Source organism: Ixodes scapularis, unplaced genomic scaffold (genome assembly GCF_016920785.2).
Source record: "Ixodes scapularis isolate PalLabHiFi unplaced genomic scaffold, ASM1692078v2 PGA_scaffold7__128_contigs__length_106722199, whole genome shotgun sequence".
Lineage (NCBI taxonomy): Eukaryota > Metazoa > Arthropoda > Arachnida > Ixodida > Ixodidae > Ixodes > Ixodes scapularis.
Genome location: NW_024609882.1, coordinates 46,649,061 through 46,671,422, shown reverse-complemented (window position 1 = coordinate 46,671,422; position 22,362 = coordinate 46,649,061). Strand labels below are relative to the sequence as shown.

Here is a 22,362-nt window from a genome sequence, read left to right as displayed (position 1 = left end):
ACAATCTTCGGTGGGTTTCTGGTTGTGCTGATTTCTTTAAAAATTCTTGTGTTCTCATGTGCTTCCTTTTATTGCCTTTTGATGAGAAGCGTACGAGCACCAAATGTCGGTGTTGGGGATTATCATTAATCTTTTGAAACCGCCTGGCGGCCTCCACGGAACCAGATGTTGCGTCTGTTCTTGTGGTGACTTTTTGATGGGAACAAATTATTTGAGGTGCGTGTTTGTCATTTTTCGTTGCTTCTAGAAGTAGACCTGTTGACGCAAACAGTGGTTACTGCTTGGCTTGTCAACATGAGGCTTAAGTTTTTCCATTTCTTCAATCTGGTTGCTTTGGAAGGCTTGACTCGAGTATATTGCGGATTTGCCTGGCGGGGACTAGTTCGTTGGGTCATCTGTTCTCAAATTAGGTACCTAGGAACACAGGGGTTCCCCCAAGAACCCTCAAAGGTTCCCAAGACCCCTTGGAGGTTACCTCAAGACACCTTAGAGGTTCCCCGAAGAACCTTCGCAGCTTACCCCAAGAACCTTCGGAGGTTCCCCGAAAACCCCGAGGTTACCCAGGACCCCTCATGGATTCCCCCAAGATTCTCAAAGGTTCCCAAGACCACCCAGAGGTTCCCTAAGAACACCCAGGGGTTCCCCAAAACGCCCCAGAAATTCCCCAAGGAACCCTCGCAGGTTCCCCCAAGAACCTTCAAACGTTCTTCAAGAACTCCAAGACGTTCCCTGAAGAACCCTCTAAAGTTCTCTTAAAAAATTGTAGAACCCTTCCACTTCATGTGAAGATGGAAGACCCGTGAAGCTGTTATTTTTACGACGTCTAGGACGATGCCTAGAGGATGACGTCCAAAACAACCTCAAGTACAACTTCTAGGACAACCTCGAGGACGATACCTAGAGGACGATACCTAGGACGATTTCAAGGATGTCCTCAAGGACAACTTCTAGGACAACCTCGAAGATGACGCCTAGGATGACCTCAAAAACTTCTAGGACGACCTCGAGGACGACTTCTAGGACGACCTCGAGGACGACTTCTAGGACGATCTCAAGGACGACTTCTAGGACGACGTCAAGGGCGAGTTCTAGAACGACCACGAGGACGACCTTAAGAACGACTTCTAGGACGACCTCAAGGACGATGCCTAGAGATGATAACAAGGGACCTCACTATCTAATAATGCCAAGGAAGGCTGACTCACGCTGGTTGCCCCCTCTTTTAGAGTGCAGCTCTTAGGTGCCCGTTTCCGGCTTGAGCAGTGTCGCCGTCAGCGTAACTGCGCGGTACATTATGGGACGCGTGACGTCATCAGTGACAATGACAATGACGTCACTGATGACGTCATCAGTGACGATGACGATGACGTCACTGATGACGTCATCAGTGACAATGATGTCATCATGATGACGTCGCACATGAATCACTGATAAAGTCAGGGTCACGTGACCCCACAGGGGTCACGTGACCCCGGTGAGGTCACGTGACCCCGGTGACGTCACGTGACCCTCGTGAGGCGACGGTGACGCCGCTCGGAGTAGCAGACAGGATGAGGAGGAGGGGTATACCTTCCCCTCCTCCTCCTCAAGAGCCGCGTTCTAATTCGGCATTACAGGGAGTTGTAAACGGCTTTCATTTTTTATTCTTATTCATTCATACTTGCCACGACCAATGGGGAGTTTTCTGTCAACATCCGTGGACGCATTTTTTTTCCCAGATTTTAGCGCATAACAACTTCGCTGAAAAACCCTCGGAAGTTCTCCAAGAACCCCCAGAGGTTCCCCAAGGCACCTCAGAGGTTCCCCCAAGAACTCTCGGGGGTTCCTCCAGGAACCCTCCAAGGCAACCCGAGCACCTAAATTTCCATGGCCGTTTCTGCACCGAAGTAAAGTGTTCTCCCAGTTTAAGCACTATCTTAGGAAATCTGAACCATCCATTGATGCATAACTATATGGTAAACATGCCTTAGCATGTGCATGTATCCTTACAAGGTCTGTAGGCTTCTGCAGTGCTTTACTGCATCTATCTCGATAACAAGACAGCCCCTCAACTGTCATTTGGGAGGGGTAGGCATACCTCGAGATTCAAAAGTTTGCCTCTATTAGGGAAAAAGGATTGCTTTCTCGGGTTTCTCGAATGTTGACACCTGGCGATTAACTTTAGAGTGGTGTTTGTTATAGCTTATTTCGTGGAGGCCACTAGTACTACTACCATCACCACCACGCCACTATAGTTACTGCTACTACCACCACAAATAGAGCTATTAGTACTGCTACTGCCACCCCCCCCAACCATTACTACTACCGCTACCATTATAACTACAACTACTACCCCCACTACTATTGCGGCTAGTACTACTACTAATATACTGTTATTATTACCTCGTCCGACATGCTCCCGCAGGAACCTCCGCTGCTGCTTCCGTTCCTCGGCAGTCAGTTTTGAGCTCAAGCTCCCAAAATGGCCGGTTGAGTCCACGGCCGCCAGCATAGAGTGCGCCACGGGCCTGGGCTTTTTGAAAACTACCGTTTTCGACGGCGCGAGCTCCGAGCCAGCCAGATCCAAGCCGGAGCCACCCAAATCCAAGCCAGAACTCGATTCGAGCGCAACTGTTCCAGAGTCTGCTCCATTATCGGAGCAGACACAGTCCTTGCGATGGCGTGGGTGCAGCTTGCAGCGTCGCATGTGCCACCGTTCCCCGTCGTGGACACATTCCCATTTCTGCGTCCAAGCGTGGGGACACCAAATTAGGGATGTGTGCAAAGCCCAGGAAGCTGGCAGTAAGCTACTGCTTGTGAAAGTGCCAAAAATACAATGCTTCGCAGGCTAAAAAAAAAGAAAATGTGACTGCAGATTGGTGGCATTGCAAGCACGAGACACTCGCATCTTGGGTTGCGGCAAAGAAAGGCCATACTAAAACCCTCCGGCATGCTCTGCACCGGCGTGCTCTGCTCCGACACAGGTGGGCTTATGTACCACCTGTGTCACGTGCAATGCGACATTTGATTTTTGGTGTGACCTTTTTTCTTTCTTTTTTTTTTTTTGCAGAGGAATTGATTGGGACGGAAAACTACTCACCTGATTTGCGAGGCATGGCGAGGGATGCCTCCCAGACGAGCACTTGACGTGAACGTTGCGCTCTCGGGTGGATTTGTGCAGGCCCTCAAATAGGTACTCTTTCGTGACCTTCCTGAAAGACGGCACGGGGTCGTATAGGTCAATGCATAGTCCTAATCGATGTGCCTTTTAAAGTCAGGTTCAAAACTTCATTTTCAAGGCACCTAGTGCAACACCGCTGGAGCAAACATGACGTCGGCACTTTCTGCATTTATGAGAACAGTATTTGCTGGCCCTAAATTTTACCGCTTAGGTTTGTGCCCCACACCTGCGCTTCATACCACACAATTAGTTTTGATGACGGCCTTCCTATTCCGAGTGATCACCTGTTTGCACCGACAATGTCGTGCCATATACACTGGAGCGATTCCTGCTAAAAAGCATCTTGACAAGGCCAAGCTAGGTTCTGCATTTCCTCCTCTGTCTCGTTTGCCCACCTTGCACGGCATCCACTACCACGCTGCTTTCGCTGCTCACCGGTTTCCTGCACTCGCATTGGCTTCCGCCCCGTCAAGTCGCCTCCCTCTCGCTTTTTGTCCTTCACTAACCTCCCCGTCTTCGTGGCGCGTTTCCCTTTCTACCGTTTTGTCCACAGATGGATAGTGTCGGATTTTCGCTGTCATGTGGGTACTAATGCTAATGCATTAATAATCTGTATTACACCAAGGTTGACCCAAAATAGAGGCTCTGAACTGATACAATGCAATGGGCAATTTTGCAAATGCCACCACCACCAGTAAGAAGCCCCAAAAAACTGTGAAAACAGTAAGCGCTCCCAGCCAACTTCACTAGAGAATTCAAGAAGAACAAAGGGAAATCGCATCTTGACCGCTTACTGGATAACAAGCCGTATCAGAAGTGATTTCTATGTCGGATACAAAGTTCACCATTTGTCCATTTTTTCTTAAGCTTTGTACCAGCTCAGGATTCTCGTTTTCAATTAAAATAGAAACGACCGGACCAGCGGTGGCCCTGCAGACGACGTTCTGAGTGGGCAACGTAACGAGCAGCGGACACCATCCGGTGGACACCGCGGACTCAAGGTCGTTCAAAAAGCACTCAAAACGTTCGTTCCCGCACCCGGCATCAAGCAATACAGTGCACTCCTTTCCCGTCGTCTGCTACATGCAAAAAGTAAAGATGAGTGCACACGTGTAACCGCCGCTTAATCGACTATGCTTTCAATGTCCCGCCCACCCCTGACAGCGCAGCAAGAGGGCGTTAGCCAACTTGCAGAGGGACTGTCGATGGCAACTACCAAAAACACAGGGCATTTGAAATGGTCATGGGTTATGGGTTAGCGGGGGGGGGGGGGGGGGGGGGGGGGGTGTTTTGACGTGTTGCGGCAAAACGAACACGGCGAAATAATTGTTTTGCTGCAACAAGTCGAGGCTGTTCAACTGCTCGTCGACTTTATATGTTTTAAAGTAATGCACGAAGGCGGCGTTGTCGTACAAGACAAAGCTGGTAAAACACCAGGTACAGACCTTGCAAGCAATGTTTTACTGTTTCTTTGTGTATATAAAAACATCGGAAGTAATGCAGTCCCACCGGGACCGCTGATGCCTGCGCCTATGCCCCGACGTTCTGAAGCGGCCGAAATGAGTGGGATTTTTCCCTTTATTATGTTAACTCTATGTGGATTAGTCATCCTATACCCACAACTAGCAACATTAGGCACAGCAGCAAAGCATTCAATTAAGCCAGTCTCGTTTGTCTCAAAGTTTAGAAAAATCACCGAAAAAACACGCTGGGAAAGAGACGAGCCGCGCGACACAAGCAGCCTTGTGCTGCGCAGCTTGTCAGACCTTTTGCGTCTTTTCTGCACTTGTTTTTTCATAACTTTTGAGGCACAGCAATTGACTCTGCTTTTTATGACTCTTTTGTAACTCACCCTCTCTCAATGAGGAAAGTGTCACGCCATGATTTCTTCCGTTTTGGTTCTACCTGGTTATTACCAGTTCTGGAAAAAAAATAAAGAGAAAAATAAGTGATCACAGTCACGTCACAGCACCAAAAGTTCCCCACCCCAAGAAAAAACTTTGCAGTCTCTTCTACTGACACCCATCGCCCCCCACCCTAACCTTTCTTTCTTTCGCGCAAGTGTTGCGGCAATTTAGGTGCGAGTACAAATGTACAATATTTAAATCGATAGAGTCAGTAATGTGGATGTCTAGAGAATCTTGACCCACTGAAGCTTTTAAGGTATTTGCATATCTTGTTCTGGATTGAAGCACATTGCACAACGTTAATAATAATAATAATTCACAAAATTCGCATCACAGTGTAGGTCTGTCTGGGCCTACAGGGGGTCATGGAACTTGACCCCAGCAGTAGATAAAAATACTAATCCAAATCTTGAAACATGCTACAAGCAATACTAAGCTATAGAGCTATACAGTTGCAAAATACTGTAAGTTCTAAGAATGCACTCAGTATAAAATGTCAATTCCTCTCCATACCCATACACAAGGAAATGAACACAATAATAATAATAATAATTAATTTTATTAGGTGCTCAAGAACAAGCATACGGCCTTCACGCTTGCACACCAAAACTTACACACTACAAATTATGAATAGAAACTGAAAACAAAAACAATAATAATAACATGCTCTAGTATTTCTATGCACTGCCATAGTCTATTGAATACTAGTGACAGAGCCTCCGTTTCAAACAATTTCTAAGCACTTACATATGTTGGTCAATTGTCAGCCTATTATTGTGACACCAAACAATTATGGCAAAAATAATCCCTGGAGAAGGGAAACAAGAGGGACAAAGGACATACACAAATCTCCAAACACAACTAGGTGACTGGTGCGCGACCGAAAAAATCCGCCTGGTCCGGGTATCGAACCCGGGACCTCTCCATTACAGCTGGAGTGCTCTACCGACTGAGCTAACCAGGGCCCGTTTTTTCGAACGCGAACAGTGGTTTGAAGTTAACTATTGTCCCTAGAAGGGGGAATTCTAGGTCACGTGACTTGGAGAGCATGGGCGCCGAGGGAGGAGCAGTACCTAGAAGCAAAATGGCTGTGGCGTCGCTCAACGAGGGCTAATAATTCTGCTTGGTTCTGCTGAACATTCATTTCGATCCGGCTGTTATATTAATGACGCACCATCAACCTATTAGCACGTCAAGCAAAGCGGTAGTTCAGAGGGACTACTAAACTAACCGACGGCAGCATTCCGCGAACGCATCACTCTTCAGCAGTCCGGGATCCAAGACATATGACGGTACATAAGCCTTACAAGTGTTTTTATGGTGAGTAAAAAAATGTTTTGCGAACGAGTGTTGGTATATATTTATTCTAACACGTTTAATTTGTTACACTATGCATGCCAACTCGTGAGCAGCGATTACTTTGCGGAGAAAGGGGGTTATCCACGATAAAGTCTTCGTTCCTGGTGAACAGCTGAGACATTGTACTGTTTTTTTTGTTCGCAGTGCGCCGACAGTATGCCGACAGCATTGAGGTTTCTACATATCCCCGGTGGCCAGCGATTCAACGGTGACGAGGAGCTTAGCTTCTTGTCACCGGTGGATCGGTTGGGCAAATGGAAGAGAGGGCAAACAGTTGAGATCAGCAGGAATTGCAGAAACGTGCGTTGCAAGGAACAAAAACGAGACTATATACAGCACCGGCGTTGCCAGACTGGAAGGAACACGGGAAAGTTATGCGTTGTTTATGGCGAAACATATTGAAGGAAATGTTTTTTAGATTTTCGAATATTCGTCGACAAACTATGGCATAGTAGCTAAAATTTCTTCGTACCATCGGAAGCAAATAAATTGGTCTTCAAGTACAACATTACTATATTTTGGCTTAAAATACCATACTAGATCGATAACAACCAGCGGAAAAAAAGGATAAACAAAATGACTGGCTTGTTTCACCGATAGATGGCGCATCTTATTGCCCAATCAAAAATAATTATTGTTGTTCTATATCCAGCCGTTTATTACAGTACCTAGGTACTTTTTCCTTCCTAGGCACCGTGGTTTACCAAAATGGGTTTACCATCGCTTCGAGAAAACCGGCCCAGGGGTTAGACGTCAGTAGAGCAAACAGGTTTTATCAGCTGCCACCAGTCTAACACCAACAAGGGTGACAGGCTTGCATTTTAAGGTTATGATTAAATTGCAATTAAATGCAAAGGTGCAAGCGAGCTGGATGAAGCTCGCTTGCATCTTTGCATTTAATTTTATTTAAACAATTATGGTTCTGAACAAAAAAATTAAAATAGGGTCATAATAAAAAAAAAGAGGCGAGAAAGGCATGCTTACGCTGTGGACGCAAAGGCATCAGTCAGGATTGGGAAGATGGACTTTCCATCCATGTGATCCGGAATCTCAACGCCAGCAATATCTAGAAAGGTTGGCGCTAGATCAATATTCAGAACTATCTCTTTTATCCTGAAAAATGCAGAATCGGAAAAGACACACACTATTGTGAGGGCCCAGGGAACAAGCACGGATGGGAAAAAGAAACACAAGGTACAGCAACAAAAACACTGCCCCGGAAAATGCAAGGCAATACTAATTATGCCACAAGATGCTAACTCGTTTAACTACACACTGTACTGAGGAATGTAGGTATGTTTTCATCTGTTATATTTTTCTCAAACCAAAAAGTAAACTTTAACACCATCGGGAAGTCAATGTAGAATACCAATTTAACCCTCAAGATCAGGGTTTTCCAAACATTTTGGCTAAGGGATCGCATTGGGACATGTCCCAGTCTCGATGGCCAGAATATAGGTAAGACAACATAAATCAGAAAATACTAAATAAATAAGCTGAAATGAGCATTAGTATACAAAAATTTAAGCTTGGGCAAAATTTAAAAGAAAAGTAGGGTGGGTGAATGTATACTTTATTTTTAAAAGCAATATGTTGCTCATTATGACACCACCAGGCATAAATTAAAGTATGAACTGGTATATTGACAGAGGAGAGAAGAAGATTAATGAGAATGATAGATCTGATGATGAAAAATATGCAAGGCTTATTACACAGATATGAAGCGGGGAACTACAAATAGTAATGCTGGTGACGACGATATACAACATATAGTAAGGCGAAAGAGCCTGTGTTTTGATGCAGATCTTCTCTCGTACTTTCCGACATCTTCACTTGTGGTTTAAAACGCGCAGTGATGTAGGTACTTGGCCTAAGCCATTCTGGAGCACCTTGTGGAGCAGCCATAACAGTGTTTTTGAATCAGCAAATGTGGTCTTCGGAGCAACCAAATCAGTGTTTTAGAGCAGCAAAGGTGGCTTTTGGAGCAGCCAAGACAATGTATCGAAGCAGCCAAAGTGGCTTTTGCAGCAGAAATTCTCATAAAAATAAAAATGAAAGTTGCTTACAACTCTTTGTAACACCGAATTAGGGCGCAGCTCTTGAGGGGGAAGAGGGAAGGATACTGAGGGGAGGGTATACCCCTCCTCCCTCCTCCTGTCTGCTACTCCTCCCTCCGAGCGGCGGCGCCGTCGCCTCACGAGGGTCATGTGACCTCAAGGCGGTCACGTGACCCCCTTGGGTCACGTGGCCCCTGCCATGTAACAATGACATCATTATGATGACGTCATCGCTATCGTGATGACGTCATCAATGACGTCACCACGATGACGTCATTGTCACTGATGACATCATCAGTGACGTCACATATGACACCGTTATCACTAATGATGTCATCGGCATTGTCATCGTCACTGATAACGTCATCAGTGACGTCACGCGTCCCATAATGAACTGCGCGGTTACGCCGATGGCGACGGCGACGCCGCTCAAGCTGGAAATGGGCGCCTAAGAGCTTCGCTTTAAAAATATTTGTTTCAAGTGCTGTAGAAATGAAGGGTACATTATGCTGTGTTGTGTTCTGATGTGACGTGTTGTGACAAAACTTGTTGCTTGTGCTGCAGCGACAGGGCAGAGTTTCTTGCTTCGGGCAACGCATCAAGACGCCCGAGAGACTTAATTTATGAAGACGACAAGTTTGCGTCTTTTCCCTGAAGGGCAGATGTAGATGTCGCAAGTAGCGCCCCCTCACTCTTTTCGTTGCTTGACTATATTATTGCGGGGTTGAATAAAGTCACTTCACTTGCCGGTTGGGACGCGGCGTGTGTGCGTATCATTCGAGTCTGCGACACATATTACCCATATTTTGGCAAACTGTAGCACGATGTAGCAGGGTTAGTCCCTTGGCACAGTTTGGCACAATTTATGCGCTTATTTCTGTGTTTATAACAGCGGGACCCGAGACAGGAGTCTTTGGAAGGACAGCAGCGACCCGCGGGCCGGAGGGCTGCGGTCTTTGGCACTATACAAGGTCCCTGCACGCGTGACACACGGGAGGTCACAAGTGGCGCCCCCTCACTCTTTTCGTTGCTTGCCTATATTATTGCGGGATTGAATAAAGTCACTTCACTTGCCGGTTGGAATGCGGCGTATGTGCGTATCATTCGAGTCCACGACATGGTGTCAGAAGCGGTCACGACAGCGGCAGCGTAACACTCGCCCGTCGCTCGACACGGCCAGCATGACTACACCAGCTACGAAGCAGGAGATAAGGCTTGACGGACAGCCGCTCGACAGTCCCCACATGTCCCTCCCGCCACCGCCTCCGTTCAACTTTGCGAACGCCAACACCCGGAAGCAATGAATTACGGTCTTCGAAGACTTTCGCTTTGCTTCGGGACTACACCACACCGCCGGCAAAGTCCAGGTACGGACTCTTCTCTACTTCATGGGCTCCCACGAGGCTCGGCGTGTACTCGAGACATTAAGCCCGTCTTTGGAAGCGCCACTGTCCTTCGACGCCGTCAAAGAAGCCTTCACACGCCACTTCGTGCATCCTACCAACGAGGTATACACAAGCATCGTGTTTCACCATCGAATGCAAGAACCCAGCGAAAGAGTGGATGCGCTTTTCACGGGTCTCCAATCGCTCGTCAAGAAATGCGGTTACACGTCGACGGCAGTTGAAGACCGACAGATCAGGGACCACTTCGTCGCGGGGCTTTGCGACAAGGCACTCGTCGACAAGGTTTGCTGAAGTCCCAAGCTATCGCTGGACGAAGCCCGCCTCCAGGCTCGTGTCCACGAGGACGCTGGGTGTGCACGTGACACACTCTTTGCCGAGTCTGTTCCAGGTCACGCGGTCGCTGAGACACGCAAGAATGACTCTGAGGGTCAACAGCGCTCCGGAAAAAACCAACAGCGCAAGAGCATGTGCACTGGCAAGCATGGGGGCTGCAACAAGCATGACAGCGACCGCCCCTGCCTTTACTGCGGCCACACCACTCACTCCCGTGTGAACTGCGCGGCATGGAAGGCCATATGCTGGCGCTGCAAGCGGAAAGGTCACTTTGCAGCAGTTTGCGAACAGCGGGACTGACTTGGCTCTCTTCAGCTGCACGCGGTGATGCTGTGCCCCTTAGCCAAGTTCATGCAAGTCTTCGTTGACGGTCACTCCCTGAACTTCAAGATCGACACCGGCGCCGAAGTCACTGCCATACCTTGAGACTTTTCCAGGACTACCTCTACAACTTCGACTGGCAGAAGGCCAGCTCACGGGACCTGGAATCCACGTGTTAACCATTTTGGGCACGTTCGAGACCTCTCTCACGTGGAAGGGAACGACCAGAGTTCAGCGCACCTACGTGCTGCCAGCATCGACCACCCCATTACTTGGCTTCCCCGCAATCCAGGCTCTGTGTGTCGTCCGGTTTGCAGATGCTGTCAGCGGCTCCGAAGGGCCACAGCAGCGCACGCCTCTTTCCCGAGACATCTTCGACGGGTTGGGAGAGCTGCGAGAGCAGTACGTCATCCGTCTCCAACCCGGGACACGACCCTTTTCGCTGAGCACGCCAAGAAGGGTTCCCCTTCCACTCCATGACGCTGTCCGGCGCGAGCTCGCGAAACTTGAAGCCGACGGGGTCATTCGCCATGTTGACGGCACCACGGAGTGGTGCTCTGGTATTGTCGTCATTCCGAAGCAGTCTGGCGACTACCGAGTATGTGTTGACCTGACCCGCCCCAACCAGGTTGTTCTGCGAGAGCGACACATACTCCTCTCCGTCGAGCACACTCTGGGACAACTTGGACAAGCCCAGGTCTTCTCCAAACTCGACGCAACGGCAAGCTTCCATCAGGTGAAGCTCGCAGAAAGCTGCCAAGAACTGGCTACATTCATCACCCTTTTCGGGCAATTCTGCTTCCGACGCCTCCCCTTCGGCACCTGCTCGGTGCCGGAATACTTCATGTGACAGATGAGCCGGGTGCTGGAAGGCCTCGAGGGTGTGGTAAACATGATCGATGACATCTTGGTCTTCGGCAGCACTCAGGCTGAGCACGACCGTCGCCTCCACAACGTCTTGCAGAGTCTCCAGGCAGCCGGGGTCAAGCTCAACCATTCCAAGTGCGTCTTTTCGGCGGCGCGTGAAGTCTAGTTCCTGGACGTCATGGTCAGCGACAGAGGAATCAGTCCCAACCCAGAGAAGATCAAAGCGTTCACAGATATCGAGGCTCCCTCCGACGTGAGTGGAATGAGACGATTGGGAATGGCCAACCACTTGGGACGTTTTCTTCCCCACTTATCGGACACAACAGTGCCCCTCCAGGCTCTTCTTCAGAAGACCAGTACATAGGTTTGGGGTCCTGCACAGCAGCAAGCTTTCCAGAAACTGAAACGGCTATTCAGCTCAGCATGGCCCGGTACGACCCTACCTACCCCACGACTGTGTCCGCCGACGCCAGCTCCTACGGCCTCGGAGCGGTTCTCCTGCAGCAACAACCCTCCGGAAAGCAACGTGCGGTGGCGTTTGCAAGTCGTTCACTAACCCTGACAGAGTCCAGGTACAGCCAGACCGACCGGTTGAACGATACGAGCAGTTTGTGCAAGGTATCCAGTTCGATGTTCAGACTGATCACAGGCCTCTAGTTGCACTACTGGGCAACGCTGAGTTAGACCTCATCCCTCTAAGAATTCAACAGCTGCGGATGAGGCTCCTTCGTTTTCAGTTCCGGGTACTTTATGTCCCTGGGAATCTTATCGCCACCGCCGATACCCTCTCCTGGGCTCCAGCTACTACACAGATTGCCAGCTTGCACGTCGACTCCCTCGATGTAGAGTGCTTCGTGAACAACATTGTGAAGGGATGGCAAGACCTCACTGCTACGGGTCTTGAGCAGCGGTGCAAACACCAAAAAGAAGACGGTGCCTGCATAGATCTGGCTTGCCTCTGCAAGCAAGGGTGGCCGCGGCGAGCGTCACAAGTTCCTGCCCATCTCCGTTGCTTTTGGAGCACGAGGAGCAACATCACAGTCTGCGAGGGGCTGCTACTCTACAACAACCGAATCCTGGTTCCTGCGGTGCTCTGACGTGACATGCTGGCCATACTGCACGAGGTCCACCAGGGGATTGGCCGACACAGTCGTTTACAGTATATTGAAAACTTATGTGTTCCTGGGAAAGAGGAGATTCCAAACGTTCATTCGAATGCATATCATCTTTCAATTCCGTCACCAAATAAAAAAAAAAGACCGAGGACACCTAAACACTTCTTATGAGTTGTGAATGCGAAAGCATGAATGAAGTTCTTCCGCTCCCTTAGTTTGTCTGCGGCGTAGCGGCGTAGACGGCCACGTTTTGCCGGCAAACAGCCGAGCACGCGCTTTTGTGAGGTAACCGTGCCACTGCTCCTTCTCTTACTGGCGGTGGTGCCGCTGCATGTGCTGCGCCGTCATGAAGAGCGCTTCTGTGGTAGCTTTTTTTAAAATTACGCCGCACGAGAGCCAATGGGAGCCTCGTTCCTCGATGACGCGTGCCAGCCAACGGGAGCCTATCCTTCAGAAATCGGCTTCCCTCGGGAAAGAGATTTTAGGTGCCGTTTTGCCAACGTTTGGTATGGTTTCAAAGCCAAAGACGTCGGTTTACTCTTTGGGACAGTTAATGCTTTCGCATTAAAAGCTACAGCATAGGAGGCAAAACTTGTTGATCACCTCTCGTACAACTCTCGTCTAGAAGCACACTATTCGCATCAAGGTCGAACCGTGTCGCCACCATGCGGCCGAAATCGGAAACATACGAAAGCGAAGATACCGCAGTGCGTTGTCTGCTACGGGCGCACGTTTAAAAGCACGGATCTCGACGACGTAAGCCCGTTTCCGGCTGGCTGAGCCCTCCTCATTAAACGCTTGTTGTTCTTGTTCTCATTTTTTCCTACTAAAGGTTGTGTTGTATCGTTTCACATGCATGGAAATTCAGCAAAGCTATAATTACTAAGTTGGAGGCTTCCAGAATAAGTGCTGTGGTTTGTATACAACCACTGGTTACACATATATTTGTTATCTCGCACAAACCATAGCTTTCATAAAACATTGAATGTTAATTGGAGATGTGGTTTGAATAAAAAAATTAATCCAACTGATCACTACCCTTTAATAAACTAATCCATTGATAAATCCGTTAGTTGATTTTTCACCGGTCATATTACATGAAAGATGTTAAAACTACACTTTTCTAAACTATTTTTACTATGACATAAATGGCATATTGCATTCCCATTTTAAACTTCACATTGTGACGCCTTCAGAAATATGAACACGGGAAGCCTTTTAAAGTGAAGTAATTTTTAAGTTAATATTTAAACAGTATAACCACCCTCGATAAGAATCACAAGTATGCTGAAGTGGTTTGCCGTGCAAGCCTGTGTCAGAAAAAAAATAAAAACATAAGAAATATTAAAGCAGGCATTGTTTACTGTTTCCTGACTTTCTCCAGCACAAGATTTTGAATAAACGGCAAAATATATATATACATCTATATATATATATATATACATATATATCGCAATTAAAGCATCCCTTGAATAATCTGCAGGTTAATCGATAAACTGCCTAGTCCCAATATGCGTTAGGTGAGGGCGGAGTGTGAGCGCAATGTCTCCTGAAAGTCACTAGCCCTAATCAGCAAAAGTGTGTCGCTGTGGCCAATGCTGTCTGTGTCGTGGTGCGGGTCTTTTGTTAGAGTTGCAGAGTTTACTATGTTTGAATAGAAGATTATTTAGCCAGAAATTTATATTAGCCTTTTGACATCCGCGGCCCTCACCGAGAAAATTGAAGCGGGTGAACCCACACTATCAAGAAAAGCATCTAAATAACAGGCATGCTACTGCATTGCTCAGTTACACCTGTTTGTTCCACCCACAGCAGATATATTAGAATATTTTGTTTCACTTGTTCCAGTTATCCTGCCAACGAACAGTTTCCGGATGGTAACTAGAAGAGGCACTCTCTCCTCATCGCAACGTAGTAGAATTGTTCCGACTCTAAAAACTTACCCACACCATGGCACAGTAAAGGGAAACGTTGGCTGCAGCGGAACTCAATAGCAAGGTAATTTCCGATACAGCACTAACTCCTCTTCATGCTAAATATTTATATTTCTGCAAAAGCTAAAAGTTGCAAAAGCAAAAATGCATCGAACCTGCAATTTCAAAGCCCACAGTGCCCGTATTATGTTATCCGGGTTGGAATTCATCGTTTTGTTGAATCCCACACTGGTGAACCGATACATCTATTTTAAAAGAAACAAATATTTAACATATATAGAGCAGTTCACTCGGAAGCAGGCATCCGTCGTGGTAATCCATGCTTCCCCACGTCTGCCTAGAGCAGACGATGCATCCACATCAGCGATTATTTAAATTTAGGCTGTACGCTAGTGAGGGGATTAAATTTTCATTGAAGCTTCAAACGGTACCGCTCCATTTTTTGCTCAAATTGTTTTCCCACCGATACTGTGCGACAAAATAAATGCAAGAATCTACACCGTCCCGTTACAGTGGCTTAAAGGGGGTAGTGTAACAAACGAAACCGGAGAAGCGGCACAGCGTTGGAAGACGGCCGCGGGTGGCGCTGGCACTTGCAGCACCGTCGTTCCGGCTATGGCTCCGCCTTCGCCGCTTGGTCAGCTTGGCTCCGGCCAGCTCCGGCCGATTCGCAGCTGCCGACTACACTGTCGTCTGCTAGTTTCACAGTTTTACTCTCCTTCAAACACAAATCATGTCGGCTGTGTTCCAAATCTTACCCAAATAGATCCAAGTTACTCTGGCGGATCGTATCACGTGACAGCACAGGTTGAAAAATGCTGGACGAGGGTAGGTTTTAGAATGCCAAGGGTACAAAACCTTTACCCTGGAGTAAGATCGAGTAAATTTTGAAACACGGCCGTCGTTGGAAGTTCGCTGGAAACAAATAATTGTTTTTGAGGTATTTATATTAGTTATGAAGCCTGTTAGGCTGCCTCTATCCGCCGGCCGATTGAGGCACCCAACGGAGCTACGGATCGAAGCGCCACCTACACCGTCTTCCAAGGAGCGGCCGTTACCGATAAATGGTGGAGGCTACGCGGTAACTACACTACCCCCTTTAAGCCACTGTAGTCCCGTGCGTGAACGTGGAGAGCCTATGGGGCGGCCATGCTTCTATCCCCGCTTTGATGATGATGATAGTGCGAGAGTAGCACCACCTCTAAATCGATCTCGAGGCCAATAGTTGGGTCTCATTGTTTTTGGATAAGTCTGACAAAATCCGAAGAAACACTAGCCGGTAAAATTTGCCTCAATTCGAGTTTATCTGAAAAACTGAATTTTGACATCACGTTGGCGAAGAAACAACATAGCTGGCCGCAACCTTTACCTCCAAAGTCCTATTACGCATGAAATGCAATATAATTAAGCAATCATTTAGATCAGTATAAAAATCATCAAACAATAGTTTCAGGAAGTGAAGAAGAATCAAGTTTTTATTCATTTTCTCGCTAAATGTAGAGAGGAAATCTGACTGGGTGCACAGGTCACGCGACGTCAATTTTCCCGCTGAATTTAGCGGAAAATGCACATACAAACTGACAGACTGATGGAAAGAATTTTGGCATTCTGTTAAAAAGCGTGCCACGCTTTAAAACATGGTGTCCTACAAAACAGGCTTAAGTCAGTGGTCCTGAGGAGAGACTGCTCCAGTTTCCTTTCAAATCTCCGACCACTGACACAATTGGGTTCACCATTCATCTCGTCAAGTTTTCTCTGGGACGAGTTTTCTCTGGGACGATGGACGGCTCTAATTTCAGGTCACAAGAAAAGCCATTGCTCTAGTTTCCGGTTTGGACTTCTTAGAGGAAGGTTGGGTTGTGTTTTTTTAACAGCCATGACCATGGGAGGGAGAGGGACGGCTTTAGGTTCTATCGCACCACTTCTCAGACCGTGCAGCCACAGGGGAAGCGCTAGAACAGTATGGGAAGAAAACAAGCTTTCCAGGGACTCGAGCTTTCTACGGACTGTTGAGCCTTCCACGGACTATGTCAAGGATTTCAGTGATTTTTAAGGAATCGACGTTTATTAAAGCAACACTTGTTTGCAGCTTTTGTCGTGGGACAGTCAGCATTACCAATGGCAAAGGGTGCAATGCTTCCACGCATTTAAAAGGTGCGCCAACAGAGTGAGGAGGCGTCGACTGACCTTGTGGCGCGGGGCACCTTAGGGCCCCGGACGAAGAAGGGCACCCGAATGTCAAACTCGAAGGGCATCGACTTGCCCTTGACCAGCCCGAACTGGCCCAGGTGGTAGCCGTGGTCCGACGTGTAGAAGATGTATGTGTCGTCCAGTTCGCCCAGGCTCACCAGCTCCTTGTACAGCTGCAAAGAGAGAAATGCCGCACAGTTCATGACTAACTGCAGCGAGGCTGAAGGCACGTTTCGGAACAGCCGTGGTGCCAACGTTTCCGTGTCGAGAAGCTGACGAGGGGTACTAAAGGCAAAGTGCCAGTGCAGTGCAGTTCTTCAAAATCAAGAAGTATGAGAACCTTTGCAGACAGGTCATAGGTAGGGTTCTTAGGTGTTTTTGAACAAAATCCTATAGGCTCCTCAACACATATGTGCCAGTAAACTTTCTGACAATTCGGAATTATCCAAAAATTTCCGACGCTGAAATTTATGACAAAAAAAAGACGAAAAGTCAGGAAGCCGTAGAGGGTAACCGATACCGAGGAGAAGCTCCTGCAGTCTTTTTTTTCTGACCCCAGATGATCGATAAAGGGCGGCTTGTCAGCTATAAAAACTTTGACCAGCATGCATGAACTTGTTAAAACAGGCTCTATTATACTTCAGGCACCAATAAGGCTTTTGACATACATAGTGCTATACTGTATTCTCCCAAATATTGTTTAAACTTAAAATGGCTTTTTGTCCCTTCTGAAGTTCTGATGCACCAGTCAGTGGATAACATCTCCTTTACTTCAGAAGCCTGAATAAGGTTTAAGACAATTCAGAATATAAGCATTTATTGCACCTAAAATGCAATGAATGCCAAACTGCCGACAATTAGAAATTTAAGGCATGTAAAATTTGATAGATCCAAAATCTGTGACAAAAGATGAACTCCAATAAACACCGTCCAAATTCCACAGAAAAAAAACCAAAAAAACTGCGGAAACGTGGAATTCTAGGTAAACAGCGAGACAGTGTTAAATAAACAAGTGATTGCTGGTTTCTCTTAAAATCTAATGGCTGCAACAAAACATACTACAGTGGAGGGAAGTTTTTATTTAGGACAACAACCTAAACGGTAGCCTTTGGTGCCCGTCAATACTCCGTCCGAGTAAAGCGCGGTAAAGCGGCTGCGCCATGTTCACGCTCACAGTGTCACACAGTATTCAGGGCACACTACAATCGCTACGTTGAGAATACCGTGCACTATAGTGACGCACCGTAGAATACCACGCGCATTACGACAAAATTGCAGGGTGTAGAGTCCAGTACAGCTCTACGGTGAGGTGTATGGTACTGTACAGTTGCTCTACAGTGTACAGGCTGCATATTACATTGGTTGGAAGGCAGGACAGGCGCACTATAACTGCAATACCACTACATTAGCCGGAGTAGAGGGGGAGCCTCGACGCACTCACCCTTTCGACGGCGTCGTCCACCGTCTGCAGGGTCTGCAGCCGCTTGGTGTGGAGCATGTCGGTGAAGCGGATGTGGATGGGCTCCATCTGGCCCGTGTAGCGCAACAGCCACTGCTTGTCCTGGTTGGGAGCATGGTTCCAGCTGGGAGTCCTGGAAAAGGGGAGGGAGGGAGGCTCACTCACAAAGAGGCCAACGCTTCCTGGATTTTTCTGTCTCCTACAAGAAGGAGGCCAGCACGGGGAACAGATTGGATGCAATCACCATGTCGGCGCTTGGCTGGCACTCGTGTTTAATCAATGAGGACGAAACCCCCGGCCAAAAGTTGACGCGACACGAACATCACTGCATCAAGCTGGCCACCCTCACCTTGGCGGCGTAAAAGACCTGGCACTAAGGCCTTGCTCTGTCTAGGAACTGTTGTTAACGTGAAACATTCTTTCACTAGATGTTCGGCGTTTCGAAAAGCCCAAAAATGAAGCCTGGATGAGTGCGTGGCTGCTAGGCTCGACACTGATCGGTTGACAGGTGAGAGAGGACGGGTGAGGTGCTCGACGCCGATTGGTTAACGGGGTGGTCGTGTGGCCGGCGGTGGAGTGAGGGGGAGCGGTAGGCAAGGAGGGAAGGGTCAGAAGGTTCTGGAATATCACCAGGTTATAAATTTCAAGTGTACACGTGCCACAAGTTAAATTATCCGATGAAGAGCTCCGTGAACGCAGGCGTCTGACTGAACAGGCTAGACGCTCGGCTTAACGAACTTCGCTAAACGTTTGTGATGCCGCAACTTTTCACATATGCAACACAACTGCCTAGCAACTCGCCACACATTTTTTTTCATTTCATTCTCTCTTTTCAACTTATCATCATTTCTTCTCCATTATGCTTCTTTTCTATAGCTTTTCCCCCAAAACCCGAGTCACACGTCTCACGACGGTTTTTCGTGGCATTTAGTCACACTTTCTGCAGGCATCCCTGCCCTCAGACACATTTCGTACTAAAAGATGGCCGAAATCTCCGAGCACACCTATCAAAGCGACACACGCTCGAAAAACGCATCCCGAACTTACCGTCGCGCAAATCGATGCAACACGTAACACCCTGCAACTAACCGACGCATCCTCTAACTCCGCGGAATAGCATCCCACGACTTACGTTCGTGCCGATCAATCATGCAACTTCTGGGGTGGTCTAGCCAGTTTAGAGCTTGGAGCAATTTTCGGAACAGAAAGAAATCTTGTTTTAAAGAATCTTTGTTCATTCACATTTTGGAGCAGCTTCAGAGCAACAGATATACAGGGTGTTTCACGAAGGATGGACGAATTCAATATTGCAAAAACTATGCATCGCACCAAAAAAGGCTTGTTTTGTTTTGGTCCTCAGCCAGGGACCTATTTAGGAAAATTATTAAAGTTCAGGATAATTAATTCGTTAATTATATTTGCATAATTAATTTTTTTAAAGACAGTTTAAGGGCATGGTTTTATTTGGAAACTTGCTGAGTATCATCGGAAAACACTAAATAAAAAAATTGGAGTGCAATAGAAGGCATGCGCTGCATTTTACAGCTTTTTGAAAAACCCCACAACTTCGACGTGCTTCCAAGTTTCGGTTTGAAATCGGAGCGCTTCTCGGCACTGACGGTACTGCGCCCCGTGGAGAAATAGGGCAACCTGCCTCTGCTGTGTTGCGCGAGGACAGCAAAGCAGATGTTGGTTGCACTATTTCTCCATGGGGCGCAGTGCCGTCGATGCCAAAAAGCGCTCCAATTGCAAACCGAGACTTAAAGGGACACTGACAGGGTACTCATGCTCGCTGAGGTTTTTAGCTGTACATGACATATGAGAGCCCAACTACCCAGAACAGAATTTGCGCCTCAAAATTCGGTTTCTTTTTGTGCCTGAAAAACGCCGATCGAGAACTGACCAGTTTGAGTCGCGCTCACTCTCTTCTCCGTGGTCACGGGCCGTTTTTTACAGTTTAGACACGACCACCAAATTTAATCAAAGTCGTGGGTCATTGAAGGCACACACTCAATGTTAAAAATGAAAAAATATGAGACCCATTTCTTGTGGCTTCTAAAAAACTGCAAAAACGTTGGTTCAAAAAAAAAAATGTTGCACCGAGAATTGTAAGTATTCTGTGTGTTCACTGTGAATTCTCAACATGGCGTCGTATTGCATATCGTGAGGCTCGCGGGCTGGACGGTGATGGCAGCGGACGACGGACGTGGGGCCTTTACTTCAGAACTGTTGTTCGCGGTACCGGTGAATCTGTCTTTCTTTGAGAGAAGTTTTGGGCTGATAAAAAGAATTCGGACTCATCCCGTACGACGCACCCGACCACCAAGCCGATTTGTACGAAGACGTCACCGAGCCGTCGCCCCTTCTCATGGCTGAAGACATCCCTCGCAGAAACGTCAAGCACAAAGTATGTACTTCGATTTGAATATGCACGCGTATGATTTCTTTACTAGGTGCGAATGTGGCCAATGCGTGGCACTGCCAGACTTTCAGCCTAAGGAGTGCCTTTGCTGGAGAGAAATCGGCAGCAAGCTTTCCGACCTAGAGTCGACCGACTGCATTACTATGAACGAAAGAATTCCCCTAGTAGCTCAGTGAAAAGATGTCTGCTTCACACGCAGCGGACCCAGGTTCAATCCACAGTGTAAGTGTACTGTGTTTTTTTTTTTTGTCAGACATTTTGTGATATTTCCACATTTCTTTTCATTCAGAATTATCACTGAAAAAAACAAATGTTGTGGATGAAGCGTCACGAAACTAAATGGTATGGAATTCCTTTTTTGACACCAGGCAACTAAATGCAGTCAATTTCCACAAAATGCAAGCAGCATATAAATCGGGTAGCGTCCGCTTTCTGAGCTGTGCGTAACTGTTCTGCAGGCACTGCAACCAGACATTGATCCCGACCTGTTGATATTTCGGAAACTTGTGCAGACTCTGCCGCACAATGCCCCTTTTGGACTCAGGACCTGTGAGGCAGCTCTTCACGGAACATATTGGGGGCATTCTTTTCGGAGCCGGTCATGGGAATTCCCCACAGGCACTCGCTACTCCTTTCCAACTCTTCAATGAACAAAATAACCCATCTTGAAGCGCAGAACAGCGAGCGGAACAAACACAACTGCAAAGCAATCACACGGCAAAAGGTTCTTGCACTGCATGTCGTCTGCTGCCCGCAACCAAAAAAAAAGGATGGGAAAAAAAAAAACGCACGGTTGGGTGAGCCACGTGACATCCGGCACTCTAATTTACATTTCTCTGACCTCCGTTTGAAAGTTTCAGTTTCGAGCAGTTGCATTTTCTGGCTTTATAAAAAATATATGTGACTCCGTAGCAAAATATGAATTGGCTAGTCTTCTGACACCATATTAAATCGCCTGGCAAAAAATTAAAAAAAATATTTTTGGGGTGTGTCAGTGTCTTTTTAAAAGCGCGTCGAAGTTGTACTGTTTTTGAGAAAGCTGTAAAATGCAGTGCGTGCCTTCTATCGCACTCCAATTTTTGATGCAAAAGCATTAACTGTCCCATGGAGCGAACCGACGTCATCAGCTTTGAAGCAGCACCAAACGGCACCTTAAATCCTTTCTCCAAGTGAAGCCAGCTCCCAGCTATGAAATCACGCGAAAAGCCTAGACAACGGCACCTAGTTTTCCCAATACCAAAGGAGCGGAGAAAAGCTGATGGATTTCGACTTCGGTCCCATTGACTGGAGCGCGTCATAGTTTCAAGCAACGAGGCTCCAGGGGTGGAACTCATGAAATGTGCTTGGGAGCAGCCACGGGAGCAGCTAAAACAGCTGTTTTGGAGCAGGTTGGGAGCAGCTAAAACTACACTCTGGAGCAGGCTAGGAGCAGCTCAGATCAGTTTTCATTGCACGCCAGCTTGTGTCTTAGACAAGCACGGGAGCAATTTCAGTTGTGCTTAGCAGCCCAGATAAACATGAGTGGTTAGGGACCTAGGCAGATGGGATAACAGTGTAACAGATGCGAAAACTTGGAACTTTGTGAGCCTTGATATTTTCTGAGTGGCTTTCAGCTGCTCAAAATGCAAACCAGCACCGCTTATTGCACAGTCCACACGTCCTCGACAGAGTGATTTTATGTGCGAACCACGTGACGTGCGTAAGCAACGAACGTGCAGTTGCGCGGAAGAACAGGGAAACAAATTTCGAGTTTCTCATATTGCGCAACTCAATATCGCAACAAAATTCGAGTTTATCCTATTGTGCAACTCAATATCGAAGCAGCAGACTAC

The 22,362-nt window shown here is 47.5% G+C and overlaps 1 protein-coding gene across 2 annotated transcripts in view; it reads right to left on the bottom strand.

Moving 5' to 3' along the window:
• The window catches only part of LOC8027059 (putative extracellular sulfatase Sulf-1 homolog), an 86,848-nt gene that overhangs the window by 30,333 nt on the left and 34,153 nt on the right, over positions 1 to 22,362 (bottom strand). For both annotated transcript variants that reach the window (XM_029979461.4, XM_029979455.3), the window contains exons 5-10: positions 18,091 to 18,241; positions 16,647 to 16,822; positions 7,411 to 7,539; positions 5,013 to 5,081; positions 3,080 to 3,191; positions 2,383 to 2,722 (exon numbers count right to left, since the gene is read on the bottom strand). In XM_029979461.4, coding sequence (XP_029835321.2) covers positions 2,383 to 2,722; positions 3,080 to 3,191; positions 5,013 to 5,081; positions 7,411 to 7,539; positions 16,647 to 16,822; positions 18,091 to 18,241 — 977 coding nt within the window. The remainder of the gene's footprint in view (positions 1 to 2,382; positions 2,723 to 3,079; positions 3,192 to 5,012; positions 5,082 to 7,410; positions 7,540 to 16,646; positions 16,823 to 18,090; positions 18,242 to 22,362) is intronic.